Consider the following 18,583-nt stretch of genomic DNA (forward strand, 5'->3'; position numbering starts at 1 on the left):
TGCTTTACTATATGTAAACATGGTGATCATCTAAAGTTGCAAAGAAAGGTATGCAGCAGTGGCATCCCTTCAGAGACACATGGTTTTCCAGCTGCTGTCAAGAAACTTGCAATAGTCCTCTGGTTCCCATAGACTTCTCTGTAACTACTGTAAAGATGTGTCCATAATATTCACATAGAACTACTAAAAATGTTTAACACTGCTTTTCATGAATACCACAGTACTACCACTTCAGCATCCACACTCTTTTTTTGTTACCACCAAGAAACCAGTTTTTGTCTGGAAAGTACTATAGGGATTTTCACCTGTATGTTCTGCTGCACATTTGCCAATTATTAGGTCCATACAGGTCTTCCTTTGTTCTCTGTTTTCCCTTTTTATCTAAACAGTTCTGCTTTTTTTTTCCTTTCCTGTCTTAAATTGCATTGGGACAATTCCATCCACTCCTGATAGCCTAACTTAATTGCCTAACGTTTCTGTACGCGCATGTGATTTTATTTTCTTCTTTAGTTTGGCAAAAATAGTCTTTCTATCTTTTCCTTATAATTTTTTCTTTTCAGCTCAAGGGTAGGACAAAGATCTCCCCACTGTATCATACACCTTCTCTTAAAACATGTTTTTTGTTTCTACTTTGTCATGCTTGAATATTTATTTCCCCATCTTTTTGCCATTTATCACCCATTTCTTTTTTCAGTAGCTGCTTTTTTCCATCTGACCAGTATGCCTGTCAGGAAGTAGCAGGGACAGAATGCTCCATATGTAAAGTAGAACTGGGAGCTGAGAGTCAGTAAATTCCACAATACCTGAGCAAGAAGCAAGTTCACCAACAGCCCAGGCAGCAGGTCAGGTTGCTATGCGAGCCTGTAATGACAAGGCAGCTCAAGGCAGAAGTCAAGCCAGCAGGCAAGGATTAGAGAGGGTAGACACAAGCATATCTGCAACATAGTTCAGGAGGAAAGGACAAGAGCAGGTATTTTAAAGCAGCAGGGGAAAGAGCAAGGGGCAGACACCTATTGAGGTTTTTCAAGGCCTGAGAGCTACTTACAAAAGTTGATGCTGAACTCATCCAGACAAACTCCCAGGGTGGGGGGAAGGCGCATGGGAGAGATGTACTCAGGTCTCTTACATAGATGTCTTTGGCAGCAGGGATGCCTATAAACAGCCTTGCCTTCAAGGGAGAGGGGGAGATGAGGTAGAGAAGCAGAAGGAAGGGAAACCCTAGCCATTGTTGTCTGTGTCAGCTTGCATGCCAAAGAAGATAAATCTCTAACAGAAACATATTCACTCCTGAGCTGGCATCACTGTATAGTCATTTTTAAGAACCAGTCAGTGACTGGGGTCAGTGACTACTGAGGACATGCTTTGACATGAAGACAGCAAGGTTGTCATGATGCTGAGATTCTGGTGAGGAAGATGAAATGGTCTACAGCCAATAAATTACAAGTCTAGATGTTCAGCATGAGTCTTCTGCATATATACAATACCCTTTTTTGCAAAGGATTTCCTGGAATTCCTGGTTTTTAAAGAAGCTGTTCCTAGGTAATTCCAGATGCCATTAGGGTTGCAATCCCTGCATCCAGAAGCAATAATCTAATACAGTACTGTGTACACCTCCAGAAGGCAAGGGAAGAATGCTGTGGGCACAGTCAATTGCAGCACACAGCGATGTTCTCTCTCTTTCGTCCTTTCCTACCTTACCTAAAGCCCTTATAGACAAGTGAAAAAAAAAAAAAAGTCCACTAGCATGTGCTTTAGTTTAAAAAAAAAAGTCTGTTGCTGGGGACAGCTTTTCAGAAGCATCCTTCCAAAAGCTAAATTTGGGCATAAATTGAAAATAGAAACCAAAGTTCTGACAGATGAAAAGTAAACCACACCATGAGACAGGCTAAAAGGGTTTGAAGAACAACTTACATAAGGCATAAAATCTAATAATAAATCCCTTTCAAACACTTCAGGCTCTGCACATCTCCAGACAGACTGCAGCACCAGGAAAATTAAAAGAAATTTAAAGGAGCATACAGAGAAAATAACCAAAAATCTAAACTCATTCTTTACATCTGTGCTCACTGCAGCAGATATGGATTCCTGAGCCAGCTCTTCTTTTTTAGAGGGGCATTCACCAGGGGTTATGTCTTGAAAGATTCAGTATGTAATATATAGGTTATGGAACATACAGGCAAAATTAATAGTAATAAATCACAAGGACCAGATGGTATATACCCAGGAATTTTAAAAGAATTCAGAGGTGAACTACAAATGTCCTGTGTCATAGTTTGAGATTGGCCCCCCTGAGAGTCGGGGGCTCAGAGGTGATTGGGTGCCAGGGCAGTGTTCCCTGGAGAGCCAATCACCACTTGTTCTTGTTCACTTCTGCTAAAAATCATATATACACAGCACCGGAAGCTGCTGGCAGTGTTTTGCTGTTGGTGTCCGCTGTGTGTAGGTGGAGAAGGCCAGGGGGTGGCTGGGCTCCTTCTTTCCCCCCTCCGGGGGGGAGAAGGGGAGCCTTGCGGCCCCCAACTCTGCCTAGGCCAGAGTTAGAGGCAGCATTTAGAGTGAATGTTTGTGAGGGATGCGACTCACAGCACCTGAGGTAAGAGGAGAGAGGCAGGCTTTGCAGCCAAGCCCTCTTCCCCCTCCTTTCTGCAATTAAGCTGTGGAGGGGGGGCTTTTCTTTCTCTCCACTGTAAAGTGGAGGAGAGGCTCAGCACTGGAGCAGAGCCAAAGTGGATGGGCTAAATATAGCTCAGAGCCAGGGAAAGGAATCCCAGGCAAAATTGGAGACGGACCGAAGAGAGAGGCCCAGAGGATGTCTCTGCCGTGATTTAAACGCAGGACAGCCAAAAACCCGAAGGAGGAATCAACATTCCAGGACGCGTACATTGATAAGCTACACTACAGCAGCCTACGAATCGAGGTATGAGACTGAGAAAGAGAGGTCACACAGCAGACCGAGGAGAAAGGACTCAAAGCTGTCTTCTTGGACTTCGTGAGGAGAAAAACTGCAGCAAACAGCTTGAGGTTGGTAGGGAGTGTTTCGGGCCCCGAACACTCCCACGAGAGAGAGACTGGTTATTTCCCAGCCTTGAAAGGCTCTTCCTGGACTAAAGTTAAAGGGAGGGGCTTAAAGGACTGATAGAAGTGTAATAATATATATATATATAGTTGCCTTTAGTTTGTATAATATTTATTTGTGTAAATAAATATATATACTTTCCCTTTCCCCTATAAAAGTCTCTGGCCTGAAAGTTTCTCTCTGGTGTTGGGATAAATTGTGGGAAGGGGTGGGGGAAAGCCTGGAAATTGGATTTTGGATTTCTAATGTGGCTCAAACTGCTACACCTGAAAAACTTATAATATAAAACTGCTTTGGTAGGAGAAGACAGGGATGTGTCATCTATAGCTGACTTTAAAAAGCTGATTTTAAAAGAATGCTATAAGAAATCTAGAAAAGTACAGGCCTGATGTCCATAGCGGGCAATTTAATGAAAACTGTAAGATAGATCAGAATTAGTAAGCATATGCATAAAGATGTTGTAATAGAGATGAGTCATAATGGCTTTTGTAAAGAACTGCCTCACAATTCCACTGAAACGTTTATGAATCCCTTGTGGCTAAGGGAGATAGATCCTGGAATCCTGACCAGGGATTTCTGGAAGGTATTTGTAGAGGCCAGTCATCAGCTCTCAAAAGTTAGACTGCCAAGAAATAAATAATTGCAGGACTAAATAACTGATTGAAAGATAGGAATCTATAGCAGGAATCTACAGTAGGAATCAATAGCCCATTTTCACAGTAAAAGGAGGTCATCAATAGAGTCCCACAAGGAAATGTTTTGGAACCTAATCTGTGCAACATATTTCTCAAAGATCTGAAAATGGCAGTGTCAGAGTCTGCTGACAGTACAGTGTTATTTAGGGAAATATAGGCAATGGCAGGCTGAGAAGAACTGCAAGCAGAAGAGTCTTTGGTACTGGGTATATGGGCAAAAAGATGGAAGCAGAGCATATGGGAATAAACCATCCTATCTTCACATTTGAAATAAAGAGCCCTAAGCTGTTACAACAGTTATAACAGGTAGTTGTATGAGAATGTCTTTTTTATGCTCAATAGTGTGAAAAAAAAGCAAATCAAATTATTAAGCATTGCTAAGAAAGGAGTAAAGAATAAACAGAGATAACACCAAGACAGTGTAAGAATCAATCAATACTATACAGAAGTCCAGGTCCTCTATCTCAGAGGACAAAGGAAAAGGGAAAGGTTCAGAAAAAGGCAAAGAAAAAGGGATCATAAGCAAGAATGACTTAGATATGTTGCCTAAAAGAAGCACTTAAAAGAAACCTCTAAGTTTTAGAAATAAGGCATTCTTTAATCAGCACTGGGTGCACTGGTCATAATTTTGCCAAAATTCACCCTTCACTACAGCTTATATGTCAGTGTTACATGATTATTCATTTTTCATTCCTGTTACATATTCACGGAATTTCCCAACACTTATTAACATATATGCATATCCTTTTAAGGTCTCTGAGGGTCTTCCTCAGTGGTCTTCGGTGGTCTTCTTTGAAGCCCCCCAAAGTTCTAAGTGATTACCTTGTGAACTTCTTCAAGTCAGTGCACTTGGTTAAAAAGTAACTGGGTGTTGCCTGGCTGACTGCCTCAGTTCCCCCCTTCATTGTTTCTTTAAATCACTTGGCTCAGCTATATGTAGTTTCTATGTTGTTGTTCTGAAAAATATGTCGGGGTTGACAGCAGGTCTGTCGGAAGGAAGACAGGACTGTAAAAGCTGATATCCTGAACTTCCTGCAAAGTCACCATGAGCTTGCTAGAGCAAGTCACTGTGAGTCTGCAAATGCTGAATCATTGTGAGTTTGCTGTAGGGCAGCCAATCCTGAGGTACGTTTATGAAGAAACACCAATTATAATGCAACATATATGTTACACTGGGGAGTACAAATGTCAGAGATCTGTTGCAATAAAGATCCTATCCCTCTCCTGTCCTATTTTTGGAAAAAGACTGTTTCTGTGTTGCTTTGGCTGTCTCAACAGCGACATATATATATATATATATATATCTATATCTATGTTTCTGTTATTATGAGCCTCAAAAATGTCCAAAAGACAGAGGAGCTAACTAAAACTTTTATTCGAATAAAAGGGAGAGTTCACTAGACAATCCCCAGTGAAGTCTCTCAACTTGATAGAGGTCACAGCCTCTTTTATCCCCTTGCCTGAAATGCAGGTCCCTCCCCGTTTCCCCATTGGCTGAGGTACTCTGGGGTTACAGCCTTCCCAACATGCCTACAATGTGTCCCCCATTATATGGTTCCTTTGTTTCTGGGCAAATTGCACTTTTCTATAACTAAACAACTGAACAACCAGTAAATTGTCACTACTCAGCATCAAATGCAACCACACCACAAATTTTGCAAGAACACCTATTTATTCCTAATATTGTAAATACTAGCAGTTCTTGTTACATTTCTAAACCCCGACATCAGATAAACCTTTTGGAAAAGAGTGTGTATGTTTATGGATATGATAGAGGTCTGCAAAATCTGGAACAGCACAGACAGAGGAAATAGACTGAGCACTGACCTTTGAAAGGTGATATAAAATAAAAGATCATTTAGAGTCCTGGTGAGGCAGCACTGAAAGAGTAAAATATCAAAAAAAAAAAAGTTACATTGCACTTAAACTACCAAGTATGGGTGCCCTGCTGATCCAAACAAGTTTGAAGCTAAAAACCATAGTAGCGGGGTACTAATAACATGGTACTGGTTAACAGAATGGTCAGTGTCAGTCAAAAGACAGTGGCCCAGCAGGGAGCCTCAGAGATAACTTTTCAGATGTTGAAATTCTGTACCCACTTCTGACTTCTGAGGTGCATAGCACAAGCTGATCTTGCCTGAAAGCTGATCTTTCTCCTGGTGTCCGTCGTGGTTTGAGCCCTCTAAAAATCCATTTTCGAATTTCCAAGCCCCCCTCCCCCAATTTACCTCAACACCGAAGAGAAATTTCCAGACAGGCACAACTCAGTATGGGGGAAGGGGATTATATACAATTTATTACTATACACGATAAATACTACAGAAGCTAAAAAGTAATTATATGCACAATATTAACACAATCCCTAACACCCCTTGGACCCTCCCACATCACTTAAGAAGAAGTCTTCAAGGCGATAGTGATAAGTCTCTCTCTAATTGGGGTATCTGGGAAAGGGGTCTCTTGCACCCCCACCAGCCCTCAGCTCCTGCTGAGGTCTCCTCCTGAGCTGCAAGGGAAACACATGCGTCATCAGGTTTTCATCACAAAAGGTCCAGGGAGTCAGCTTTTGAGTCCTTTTTCCCTGGTTCTTGAAGGTTTCCTCCCAGAGAGTAAGATGTTCCATTCTCACTCTCCAGGTTGCAGGCTTCTGAGTCTCACTCAGTCTTTTTACCCCAAATAGCTTTCACCAAAAGTCCTTACCCAGAAAAAGCCTGCCGGTTTGGCTTCCTCTCTTCCTTAGCTGCTGCAGCTTTCAGTTTTTGGCTGCCCTCGTCCAAACTCACGTAGGGCACCTCCAAACCCTTTGTCCCGTCTCCTGGCTCGGCTCCAGTACCGAGCCTTATGTCCACACCACTGCCTCCCTGGGCAGTGGAGGAAGGAAAAAAGAGCCCCCTAGCCTTGGCCACGGGTACTCGGTCTAGTTATAAACTGTCCCAAGCTCCCCTCAGCCTAGCCGGCGGGGGAAGAGGGCCTGGCCCCCCTGGCATAGGGGGCTGGAGGCCTCCCTCCTCTCACCTCATGGTTGCGAGTCTCTCCCTCACAACACACACACTCACTGCCACACACTGCATCCAGCTCTGGTGGGGGCCCCTGGCCACCCCTTGGCTTCTCTCTCTCTCTCTCTCAGACACTCTCACACTCTGCCAACAACTTCCGGCTGTTATGATATCTAATTTCACAAGAGCGAAAAAACCAGCTGCGATTGGCCCCCTAACCGGAAACTCAGCTGGGACCAACCATTTCCAGCCCCCTGGCCCCCGGGGGTGTGGCTCAAACTATGACAGTGTCCCAGGTCCTAACAGTGTTCTTCCTACTTATGGAAGACAAGTTCTGAAGTCCCCACACAGCCCTTTTACCCGGACAAAGAGAGGTGGCCTACAGCAACTGCTCCCTTCTATGCATTGCTGAGATAGATAGTGGACCAGTCCCACAGGGCTCCAAAGAACTTGCACATTGGTTTGAACCCTTCAGCAAGCAGCAGCTCTGCTGTCCTAGGAGGAAGAAAGCAGCAGGTAACCCATAGGCCTAAGGAGGTGCTGAAAGCTGTCTGGTTTGTGTTTAAGGAAACTTCACAGTGAACATTTGTGAGACTGGCAGTCACACTCTCAACACCAGACACTTTAACTGCTGGGACCGAAGCCCCTTCACAGCAGGTGGCAGTGAACCAACCGGCTTTACTCCCTGCACACCCCACTCACACAGTCAGACAAGGTTTCCTTATCGGTTTGACCCCAGGTTTCCCATAGCAGAGTCTCAGATGTCTAGTTCATTGAAGTAATTTATTCATGGCACAGCCATTATTTGAAAGGTCAGCAGTTCACAGCCTCTTGTCTCTGGTGCCAATCTGCATTTCAATCTGCAGCTTGCAAGATGAGCTACCTAGACCAGATATATTCCTCAACAGTTTGGAAAACAGCAAATGAGGTAGCAATGTGCATCACCTAAAGACAGCACATTGTGTTACCAGGAACTAAGCACAGATCACCAGTCTGCAGGTATAGAGTAGGTATTATTTTAGTATGGCATCCTTAGGGAAGCAAGTAGGACCACAGGCTTTTACGCTAAAGGACTCCCGGCAACTAACTTCTGATGCACTTACTGCAGGCAACATATTTTGGGGGAAGAATTTAGCTATAAACTCTATCTTGCTACAAAGTTTCCAAGCATCCATTGTTCTGCCTGGAAAATCTTGATCAGTGCTGCTAAGATGCCCAGTATGAACACAAAGCATCTCCACTGTCCACACAAAACCCAACATATTTGGCTTACCATACATATATTTTTCAGTTAACTACACTTCTAACCATAAGGCACTTGCTCCATTGCATCTGTCACATGTACAGCTGGCATGTAGTGGATCTAGCACTGAGAAGTCACATCTCTGTGATTTCTAGTCAACTTTTCCTACTTTATGTAATTTCAAGAAAAAGAATACAAGAGGATTCTTGCCAATGTTGTGTCACACAATTTACTATGATAACATTAAGCTTTCTTTAAAAAGGAAAGATTTTAATGTTTAATCGTGAGGGATTTTAAATAGATCATTGCAACCAGTATACCCTCCTTTCTCTACCACTTATCATTCTTTGAGGAAATGAAGTAAAAGAATTCACTGCATGAAGTAAAACTATATAGGACCACCAATGCCAGATAATTTAACACCTGGATGTTATCCCAATACTGAGAAGAGGCACTAAGAATGATACTTCAGAAATTATACAGAAAAAGTCTTTGATGTCATGGTAACAGAATGAAGAAGCAAAGCCCCTCTCTGAGTTACTTTCATGATCAGAAGAAAGCGTGTCTCTGAATTGATGAGTAGCCTGTGGTAACAGAGCTGCTTTCCAATATCTGACAAACCAGATCTAAAAAAGAGGAATTACAGTATTGAAGAGATATGCACTCAGAAAATACAGTAAAGAAGGAGAAAGCTTGCGAAGGGAGATAAGAATATATCATCTTCACCCTGAACAAGGACTCTCCCATATTCCTACACAATGTCCATTAGACTAAAGGAAACAAAAGCTTTTTGCATCCTGCAATACACTCACCTGAAAAAACTCCTATATATTTATTCTCAGGACTCTGAATACTATGCAGCAGTGATAACCCAGCAGATAGTTCAACTGGTGTGTCTGGATATGTCTTACACTAGAGGAAAAACCTGAAAAAGGTGAAAATAGAGAAGAGCAAAAAATAGCATACCTGTGTCAAATTCCTTTACTGTCAATTTATGTAACAGAAACTCATAATTCTGCAGAATGTATGTGTGTGTACATACATATCTGTATAGAGAGTGAGAGAAAGAGAGGAAGAGAGAGAAGTAAAATAGGAAGAGGTTCAGTTATACCAGACAGCCAAAGGCAAACAACTCCTCTGTGACTAACTGCAAGTAATCATCTAACTGGAAGCCAAGTTAAACTGAATTTCTTAAGGGTCAATACTGAGGCTGACACTGTTTAACATCATCATCAATGACCTGGAAAAGGGGACAGAAGGATCCTAAGCAAGTTGGCATATGACACAAAATTGCAAGGAGCACATGAAAGGCCTGTCATTCACATTGACGTTGACAAGCTGGAGGAACAGGCCACTAAGGGAACCCATAATATATACAGGGAGAGGCTAATCTAACTGGGTTTATCCAGCCAAAGGAAGAGAAGACTAAATCTCATTCCTATCTTCAACTATCTAAGGGGGTTTATAGAGAAAAATGAGCCAAGCTCTTCTTGAGATGCACAATTAAACAAGAAGCAACAGACTCAAACTGAAACAACAGAAATTCTGACTGGAGAGGATAAAATGATTCTTCACTCTTATAACAGTTAAGCAGGGTGGCCAGAGAGATGGTAAGATCTACACCCCTGGAGGTTTTAAAAAATCACATGGACAGGACCTTGTGCAACCCGATCTAGCTTGTAGTTAAATCCACTTCAAGCAGGTTGGACTACAGATGTCTAGAGGCCCCTTGCAAGCCATTTTTTTCTATAATGCTGTAATGTTATTTATAGTAACAAAATTACAATACGCTTGCCTGCTAATGTCTAAATAAAATAGCTGTTTCAAGTCTGTGTTAAATTAGTTGCTTCCCTGCCATTATTGCATGCCAGGGTGCTGGGGACAGGAAGCAAGAAAAAGTGAAGCTTATACTTCCATCCTGATGTGTTTTCTTTCTACTGAAAAGAGTGGGATCCTATTTGTCTGTGTTTCCATTCTACAGGTGTGAAGTACTTCTAACCTTTCATGTTAGATTGTCAGTAGGAGAACACCGCAAGAATCTGAAATCAGCAAGAGCATCTGAAACAAGAGAATCCACTGAAAGACTGCACAGAAGTTTTTGCATAGGAAGTAGCTCTCCGTATGATAGGTAGAAGCAGCACATTTCCATGGAGTAATATTAAAGTATTAAATTGTAGAATAATTTAGGTTGAAAAAGACCTCTAGGATCATCATATTAAACTGCTAACCTACCACTTCCAAGTCCACCACTAAACCATATTCCTAAGTGGTTACATGACTTTTAAATACTTCCAGGGATGGTGACTCAAGAACTTCATTGGGCAGCCTGTTCCAATGTTTGATAACTCTTTTTCGGTGAACTAATATCCAGTCTAAAGATTTCTTTTACACTTACTATAGTTAATAAACTTTTCTAGTATAAAACTGAGAGTGCCAGAAACCATGATGCTGTCACCTTGACATGCCGTGAAGATGGTTAGGCATTTCCTCTGCAGTCTCTCTAATTGCACCTATCATCAATATTGCCTTCAGATACTGGAGGTGAAAGGATGACACTTTTGTGCTATTAAGGACCACCTGAGTGTTTTTTTGGGAACGTTAGCACCTGATTCTTTCTGTTCTTCATTCATGAAAATCAGGAAGGACAGTCTATGTTATCTCTATAAGCAACAGTAAAGAAATCATGTTTATGTGCTGCTGACTATTTCAGTTCCGCTAAATAAACACAATAACCCTGCAGTCATAATTTAATTCTTTTAAAATGGCCGCATTCAGCAATTAGGAGTTTCACAGCTAACCAAGTCGCCAGTTTTCTGTTTTATCATCAACAAAAGAGATCAAAGTCTCTGTGACTCAGACTTCATGGCACAGACATCTTAACCCTGTATAAGTCTACTGTTGAACTCACAGGGCTTTTTAAATTCCAGATTTATAACCCTTCTCTTTTAGATCCAGTCTGCCCTTCCTAGTGCCTTCCCATCCCCATGCATCTTCTGAACTCTGATGTGCTCATTACTGGATATATAATGAAGTAGAACTTGGAATTCCATGCCCTACAATCACTCTTCTACTTGGCCTAATCAAGTTAAGTGCAACTTTTAAAAAAGCATATAATTTACATTATTATTTAATATTGCCTATTTTAAATTGTAAGATATATTATTTTTCTGAAGGAAAATAACTAGCTTTTTAATAACTAGTTTTTGTAGTGTGAGTTAAAACAGAACTTTAAAATATTTTCTTGTTGTCAAGGAATGGGAATGTAACATAAAAAAATAAAATGGCAATACAAAATTTTCATAAGTTTACTTGCCTAATTCTGCCTGTATTCAGAGTCTGAACCATTAAAACTTATGAGCTGTTTTAGAAGAAGTGTGCATTAGGGAGTGTTTCAACTGTACAGAGCTCAGTGATAGTGATGATAAGGTTGAGTGCCTATGGGTAAGAATCAGGGGGAAGGCTAACAAGGTAGTAGGCATCCTGGTGGAAGTCTTTTACAGACAACCTAACTAGAATGAAGAGGCAGATGAAGTATTCTGAATGAGGCTGGCTGATGTTTCATGATCCCTAGCCCTTGTTCTTGTGAGATACTTCGCTTTGCCAGATGTCTACCGGAAACTCAACAGAGCAGAGAGAAGGGAGTCTAGGAGGTTCCTGGACTGTGTAGAAGATAACTTCCTGATACAGCTGGTAAGTGAGCCTGTCAGGGCTGATGCCACATTAGACCTGCTGTTTACAAACAGAGAGAGAAGAAACCTGCTGCTGGGAGATGGGGGGGCTGGAGGTCATCTTGAGCATAGCGATGACAAAATGATGAGTTTCCAATTCTTGGTGAAATTAAGGAAGGGGGTCAACAGAACATCTACTTTGGACTTCCAGCAGGTGGAAGCAGTCATTAATAACAAAGGGGTCCAGGAAAGCTGGACATACTTTAAGAAGGAAATCTTAAAGGCGCAGAAGCCCATCCCTATGTGCCAAAAGATGAGCCATTGGGGAAAAAAACTGGCCTGTCTGAACAAGGAATTTTTGCAGGAACTCAAGGAAAAAAAGAGTTTATGACCCTTGGAAGAAGGGGCAGAAAGCTCAGAAAGAGTACAAGGATGTTGTTGGGTCATGTAGAGAGAAAATTAGAAAGGTGAAGGCTCAGCTAGAACTCAATCTGGCCACTGTTGAGAAAGATAATAAAAAGTGGTTTTTAGAAATACATCAACAACAAAAGGAGGGCCAAGGAAAATTTCTTAATTGGACATGGTGGGGAACATTGGAAGCAAGAATGAGAAAAAGGCTTAATGCCTTCTTTGCCTCAGTCTTTAACAGTAAGACCAGTTATCCTTAGGGCAGCTGGCCCCCTGAGCTGGTAGACAGGGACAGGGAGCAGATTAGAACCCCTGTATAATCCAGGAGGAAGTCATTAGTGACCTGCTGAACTATTTAGACACTCAAAAGTCTATGAGTTCAGGTGGGATTCATGAGAGGGTACTGAGGGAGCTGGCAGAAGAGCTCACCAAACCACTCTGTCATTTATAATCAGTCCTGGCTAACTGGGGAGGTCCCAAATGACTGGAGGTAGGCCAATGTGATGCCCATCCTCAAGTAAGGTCAGAAGGAGGATCCAGGGAAGGAGGTCAGGCCTGTCAGCCTGACCTTGGTGCCTGGGAAGGTTATGGAACAGATTATCTTGAGTGCAATCACACAGCATGTACAGGATAACCAGGGGATCAGGCCCAGCCAACACGGGTTTAGGAAAAGCAGGTCCTGCTTGACCAACCTTATCTCCTTTCACGACCAGGTGACCCTCCTAGTGGATGAGGGGATGGCTGCAGATGTAGTCCACCTGGATGTCAGTAAAACCTTTGAAACTGTCTCCCACAGCATTCTCCTGGAAAAGCTGGCAGCCCACAGCTTGGACAGTTCTTTGCTTGGTTGAAGAACTGGCTGGATGGCCAGGCCCTGAGACTGGTGGTGAATGATGCTGCATCCAGTTGGTGGCCACTCACTAGTGGTGTTCCCCAAGGGTTAGTGTTGGGCCCAGTCCTGTTTAATATCTTCACTAATGATTTGGATGAGGCAATCGAGTGTACTCTCAGTAAGTTCATGGACAATACTAAATTGGGTGGGAGTATAACAGGCTGGATTGATGGGCTGAGGCCAATTTTATGAGGTTCAGTAAGGCAAAGTGCCAGGTCCTGCACTTGGATCACAACTCCATACAGCTCTACAGTGTGGGGGAAGAGTGCTGGAAAGCTGCCCAGGAGAAAAGGATGTGGGAGTGCTGGTCGACAGCCATCTGAACATACACCAGCAGTGTGCTCAGGTGGCCAAGAAGGCCAATGGTATCCTGGCTCGTATCAGAAATAGTGTGGCCAGAAGGACCAGGGCAGTGATCACCTCCCTCTACTCAGCATTGGTGAGGCAGCACCTTGAGTTCTGTGTCCAGTTCTGGGCCCCACAATTCAAGGACATTGAGGTACTGGAGTGTGTCCAGAGAAGAGCAACAAAGCTGGTGAAGAGTTAAGAGCACTATGAGGAGTGGCTGAGGGAGCTGGGGGTGTTAAGCCTGGAGTAAAGGAGGCTCAGGGGGACCTTATCATTTTCTACAACTACAAAGGAGGTTATAGCAAGGTGGGGATTGGTCTCTTCTCCCAGTCAACTAGTGACAGGACAAGAAGACAGCCTCAAGCTGCACCAGGGGAGATTCAGGTTGGACTATGAAGAATTTCTTTATGGAAAGCACTGGAAATGGCTGCCTACGAAGGAGTCACCATTCCTGGAGGTGTTCAAGAAACAACTGGATGTGGAACTTAGTGCTACAGTCTAGTTGACAAGGTGGAGATTGGTCAAAAATTTGACTTGATGATCTTGGAGGTCTTTTCCAACCTAAATGATTCTGTGATGTCAAAACAACTAGAAAATTTCGACATTGTCAATGCTAAAACAAAATTTTGATAACATTTTCACTAAAGCATGAAGAGTCAAAAGAAACACTGAACTCTTCTAAAAACATTTTAGCTATTAATTTCTTTCAGATATAGTGTCATATATTTCTGCAGAACCCTGCCCTTAAATAACTCACCTAATAAAGTGCCTTGTTACCTGACCTGATCACAGCCCCAAATTCTCAAATCTAAAATGAGTAGTGCTCAGCTCCATTCTCTTTGAAGGGCGCTTCACATGGAAACTTTACCCAAGAGAGTGAATTCATTCCAGTGACACTGACACTTAAACTCTACTGCTGCTCTAATGACTATTTTATTATTCTGTTGTAAAGCTCTCAAAGTAGAAAAATTGAGAAAGCCTGAAATACTGTGTTTCATCAGAGCACTGATCAAGGAGTTAAAAGTTTCAATGTCTTCATCAAGGTCCAGATGATGGAAGATTTAACATGGTCCGCAGATCTAGAGATCAATATTGATTCCTCTGAGGAATATGTACAAACTACAAGGAAGAAAACAATGAACAAGCAATTGGATAAACTGAGTCAGAGAAAGTTCCAGGTGGACTAAAAATGTAAGCATCAGCAATGTTGCAAAGAGCATTCAGTGAATAAAATCCAACAGCATGTGCTGAATAGAACTCACACTGTGTGCAACTATCTGTCCTGTGTACAAAATACCAAATGATCGCTATGGAAATAATGTGATGGAATCATACCTCAACAGTAATACAGGGTGGAACAACACACCAGTTACTACTTTAACTTCTAAGTGATTGAACGCATGGCCTGAAACACATCAGCAATCTGTTCTAGCAGCAGGTGTCTGTGCCCTTGGCAAGCGGGTTGGAACTAGATGATCTTTAAGGTCCCTTTCAACCCAAACATTCTATGATTCTGTAAACTCTTAACGTAGCTCACTCACTATAGAAAGATGTTACATAAGTGGTAGATGCAGGCCATGATAAGTGTGCTAAATATTACCCTTGAAAGCCTCTTTGCAAATGCTTGAGTGAAATGAAAAGTTTGATCTTTTGCCATCAGTATCATGCTCCCACAAGATGCTGAGTGAGCTGAACTGGTGTGTCCCCGTTTTAAGAACTGGGGGTGTGTGCGTCAGAGAATAGCAACGGCTAAGTATGCCCATATCCAGACGGCAGCTCTAGTTCGCCAGAAGGGAAGCAGAGAGAGGGTGGCGAGAGCAGTTGGCCTCAGGCTTGTAGAGGATCACAGGGGCCAGTGTTCAGCAATCCTGGCTTCAGTAGAGCTCCGCTGGGCCCGTCCCCGTCCCAGTCCGGGCTGCCCCCTCCTCCGCGGTGCCCACGGGCCCCGCCCCGCTGCTCGCTCCAGGAGAGGGAAGCTGCCCTGTCCCGCGCCTGCGCCGGGACCGCAGGAGCGCCCAGCAGAAGTGCCCGCACCTAAAAGGAGATAAAACAACGTGCTAGTCGAAGGGTGTTGTAGGTGTGAGTGTTTTGCAGTTGGCCGAGTCGCTCTTCATCGGCTGCTTTCAACGTCAGTTTCTGCACAGAGCACCTTCTTCCGTCTTTTCCGCTGCCACTACTCAGGCAGTGATTGGCATTACCCTCGAGGAGGTGAAGGCGAGCTGGGTCCTTGCTGAGGCCATGGCGCGGCGTGTGACGCAGCGGGCTGCGCAGAGTCGCCGCTGTGGGCACGATGATGCCGGGGGAGACGCCGCCGCCGGCCGGGACTGCGGCCGCCGCCGGAGCCTGCGCCAACTGCGGTGTTCTCCAGCAGGTAGACACGGGCTGCCCTCCCTGTGGCGCTGGAGCGGGGTAGTGGGGCTGCGCCGCGCCGCTGGCGGGTGAAGAGTCCCGGGTCCCACAGTCACCGCTCCCGGTGCGGCGGGAACCCGGATAGCGTGTGTGGTGAACGGGCTTTATAAAAGTAGCAGCAGTGTCGAGCTTTAGCCGGGCGAAATGTGGAAAAGTAGCTCAGGTGTCTGCGGCGTGCCTGGGAATTTTTAGGTGTATCCTTTTGGCTTTGCTTCGGTGCAGTGAAAAGACTGTTATGATTCACTTTCTTCCTTGAGGTCTCTTAAGCGAGCGTGTATTTTTATAGTATTATGCTTTGGGCAATATTCGTTTCTCTTGTAAATGAAGGGAAGGCCCTGTTGAGAGTCCATAAGACACATTTAGAATGAGTATGGATTGAGAATTTGGAAAATCTGTAGACTCAAGTGAGCTGATGTTTTTTATTGCTAATATTCTGCCAAAGCTTAGTTGAATTTTGAGGAGAAAATCTTACGGGGATTTAGTATAGAATCTACCGCAAAAGCAACGTTTAAACAGCTTTTGTAGTAAGGCCTCATTTAAGTATGCATACTTTCTTGTGCAGCTTGCGTTCTCTACTTGTATTTAAATGAATATACTTTTGATGACTTAGTAATAAAGACTAAAATAAAGAAGACAGATCATTGTATTCTGTACCACATTAGCAATCGAGTTAGGTGTATTTACAGTAGATAGTACTAGTTTTTGGGGTATAAGTTCTTTACCAACTTGAGACTCTTCCTTACAGAACATAAATGAATATGTAGCCGCATTAATTGCACTGAAGCAAAAAATGATTGATGGAGAGTAAGTACAATTGCATGTATGTTTTTGTTTGGTGGGCTGGGTTTTATTGCTCTTAAGTGCTTAAAACAGTGCACCACACTAAATGCTCCAAAATGAAAGTAACTTCTTCACAAGCGGGTTCTAAATCTAGACTGTAAGACTTCTTAAATATAAGCTCTAAAGCAGTGGTATGTAATGGCAGTAAACGGGGCTAAGTACAGGCAGAAGCAGCTCTGTGAAGAGATTTATTTCATTTGTTTATCTATAAATTATATTATTATTTCATTTATTTGTGTTCATTTATTTCATTCTTGTGAAGAATATGAGAAATAAAGTCGAGTACAGGTATGTATGAACCTTTTAAACAGAATTAAGTCTGATCATTAGAGTATGAAATGCTTTTGTATTAAATATCAGAATATGGAAAGTGAAGCCGAACATTTTTCAGAACAATAAGGTTCTAAAATACTTCTTATAATTTGTTTTCTCTTATTGCTTGCAGTTCTTCTCAAAAACCATCAACATATGCTTGTATGGAATATCAAGATCTGTTATGTATTCCTCCATAGTGTGGCCTAATATCCACGCTATGCCTCCTAATTGTAATGTTTTGTTTCTCATGTACTCTCTCCCAGATACATATCAATTTGGCTTGAGTGAATCTAAATTCCAGTCCTGCATTCTGGTTTCCAAACAGTATTTAAGAGAGCACACACCGGGACCCTTTTTTCAAAGCTCCTTTACTATGTATGATTCCTTTTCTGACCTCCAGACTTTGTATCCCTCTTCCTTCTGCCAATGCACACAATTCTTGTGGGAATTGCCTCTTTAACTACTTGCAGCTCAGCCTTTCTTTTTTTGCCTTTCTTGATTACTCTTAAATGTTGCAAGAGAAAGTAATGCAACCCTCTCTGTACTGGGGTAATGGCCATGGTATTTCTCTTTCTTGTCCTTTCTTCTCACAGTTCTTAAAAACCATAGCATTTAAGGAAAGAGTTACTTTCCTTCCTGCTGTCCCTCTTGGATCAGGGTGTTACCCTCTTATGGCTGCTGTGAGAATAATGTAAAGATTAAGGCATTTTAGGGTCTTTTGAAATATTTTTCTGAGATTTATGTGTTCTTTTTTAGGAAAACATCTTTTTAAGTTTTAGGAAAGCATCCTTTTGGTAGCGTGTTACATATATATCTTTTAATTTATGCATGTATATTAATCTTTATATACATATATATACATATGTATATAAATTTTTACCTAAACAGTATTTTTTTTCAAAACTGCAATTAGTTAATGGCTACAAAGTAATTTAACTCAGTGAGTTTTTTATATTTCAAAGCAGTCTGATTTGAGGTTTGAATGACTTAATGAAACAAAAGGGTTATATTGACTACTATCAGAAAATGCAAACCAATCTTGCACTTTCTGTATTTATCTGTAAAGCAAAAGGAGAGGTATCCTGAGACATAATTGTCAAAATCGGGGGAGAAAATTAGTAATGTCTTTTTTTTCTTTACTTGCAGTCGTTTGCTGACAGAATATCAACAGAAATGCACTGATATCCTTTACTTTTCTATTAGTGTCCTTACAGAATTACTATACTTATAACACTTCTTATAAGAGTACTTGAGACTTTTTACTTAAGGTTTAAGTAGTGATATCTCCAGTGAAGAACAAACTGGGTAGGTTTTATAAAGAAAATAGACCTTTGGAATTAAAACTATCCACCTAAATTCTGTCTGTGTCTAATATATGGTTCAAGATGGTCTATTTGAAATCTGTATTGCGTGAGAATTACTCATGTAACAGAAGAAGCTCTGCTTATTCACTTCAAGTGTACTGAAATGTATGTATTAAACACTTAATTGTGCAAGTCTTGTGGAGTTTTTTGTGTGAGGAAATTTTTATTGGATGTTTCTTTGCAAGTGGCAATTGAGTTGAAATACATTTAAGGACATTTGATGAACTGTTTTTAATTTCTACCTTAACAAGAGATTACAGCTTCAATTTGCTGAACGGTAAGTTGATATAGGTTGTTTAATAAAGATGCTATGTTTTCAATTTGCCACC

The 18,583-nt window shown here is 42.1% G+C and overlaps 1 protein-coding gene and 2 long non-coding RNA genes across 8 annotated transcripts in view; 2 read left to right on the forward strand and 1 right to left on the reverse strand.

Moving 5' to 3' along the window:
* The first annotated feature begins 2,664 nt into the window (after positions 1-2,664).
* LOC108641198 lies at positions 2,665-14,650 on the forward strand. Of its 3 annotated transcripts, none has more exons than XR_001921823.2 (3): positions 2,665-3,021; positions 9,992-10,138; positions 14,279-14,650. It is a non-coding gene; the product is annotated as an uncharacterized LOC108641198 (long non-coding RNA). The 3 variants fall into 3 exon arrangements; XR_003916167.1 differs by having other exon boundaries at positions 14,370-14,650; XR_003916166.1 differs by lacking the exon at positions 14,279-14,650 and adding an exon at positions 10,960-11,159.
* LOC108641199 lies at positions 6,040-6,729 on the reverse strand. The gene is made up of 2 exons (XR_001921824.1): positions 6,472-6,729; positions 6,040-6,277 (listed from the first exon to the last, which is right to left on the reverse strand). It is a non-coding gene; the product is annotated as an uncharacterized LOC108641199 (long non-coding RNA).
* A 733-nt stretch (positions 14,651-15,383) lies between the features above and the next one.
* The window catches only part of ICE1 (interactor of little elongation complex ELL subunit 1), a 45,720-nt gene continuing 42,520 nt past the window's right edge, over positions 15,384-18,583 (forward strand). The window contains exons 1-4 of one of the 4 annotated variants that reach the window (XM_018081657.1): positions 15,384-15,697; positions 16,481-16,539; positions 18,037-18,071; positions 18,513-18,531. In XM_018081657.1, coding sequence (XP_017937146.1) covers positions 15,617-15,697; positions 16,481-16,539; positions 18,037-18,071; positions 18,513-18,531 — 194 coding nt within the window. In that variant the 5' untranslated portion in view covers positions 15,384-15,616. Of the gene's footprint in view, positions 15,698-15,806; positions 15,930-16,480; positions 16,540-18,036; positions 18,072-18,106; positions 18,532-18,583 lie in introns of those variants that run through there. The other 3 variants (XM_018081658.1, XM_018081659.1, XM_018081660.1) reach the window with 3 other exon arrangements.

This window comes from Manacus vitellinus, unplaced genomic scaffold, assembly GCF_001715985.3.
Source record: "Manacus vitellinus isolate BGI_N305 unplaced genomic scaffold, ASM171598v3 scaffold_55_pilon, whole genome shotgun sequence".
NCBI lineage: Eukaryota > Metazoa > Chordata > Aves > Passeriformes > Pipridae > Manacus > Manacus vitellinus.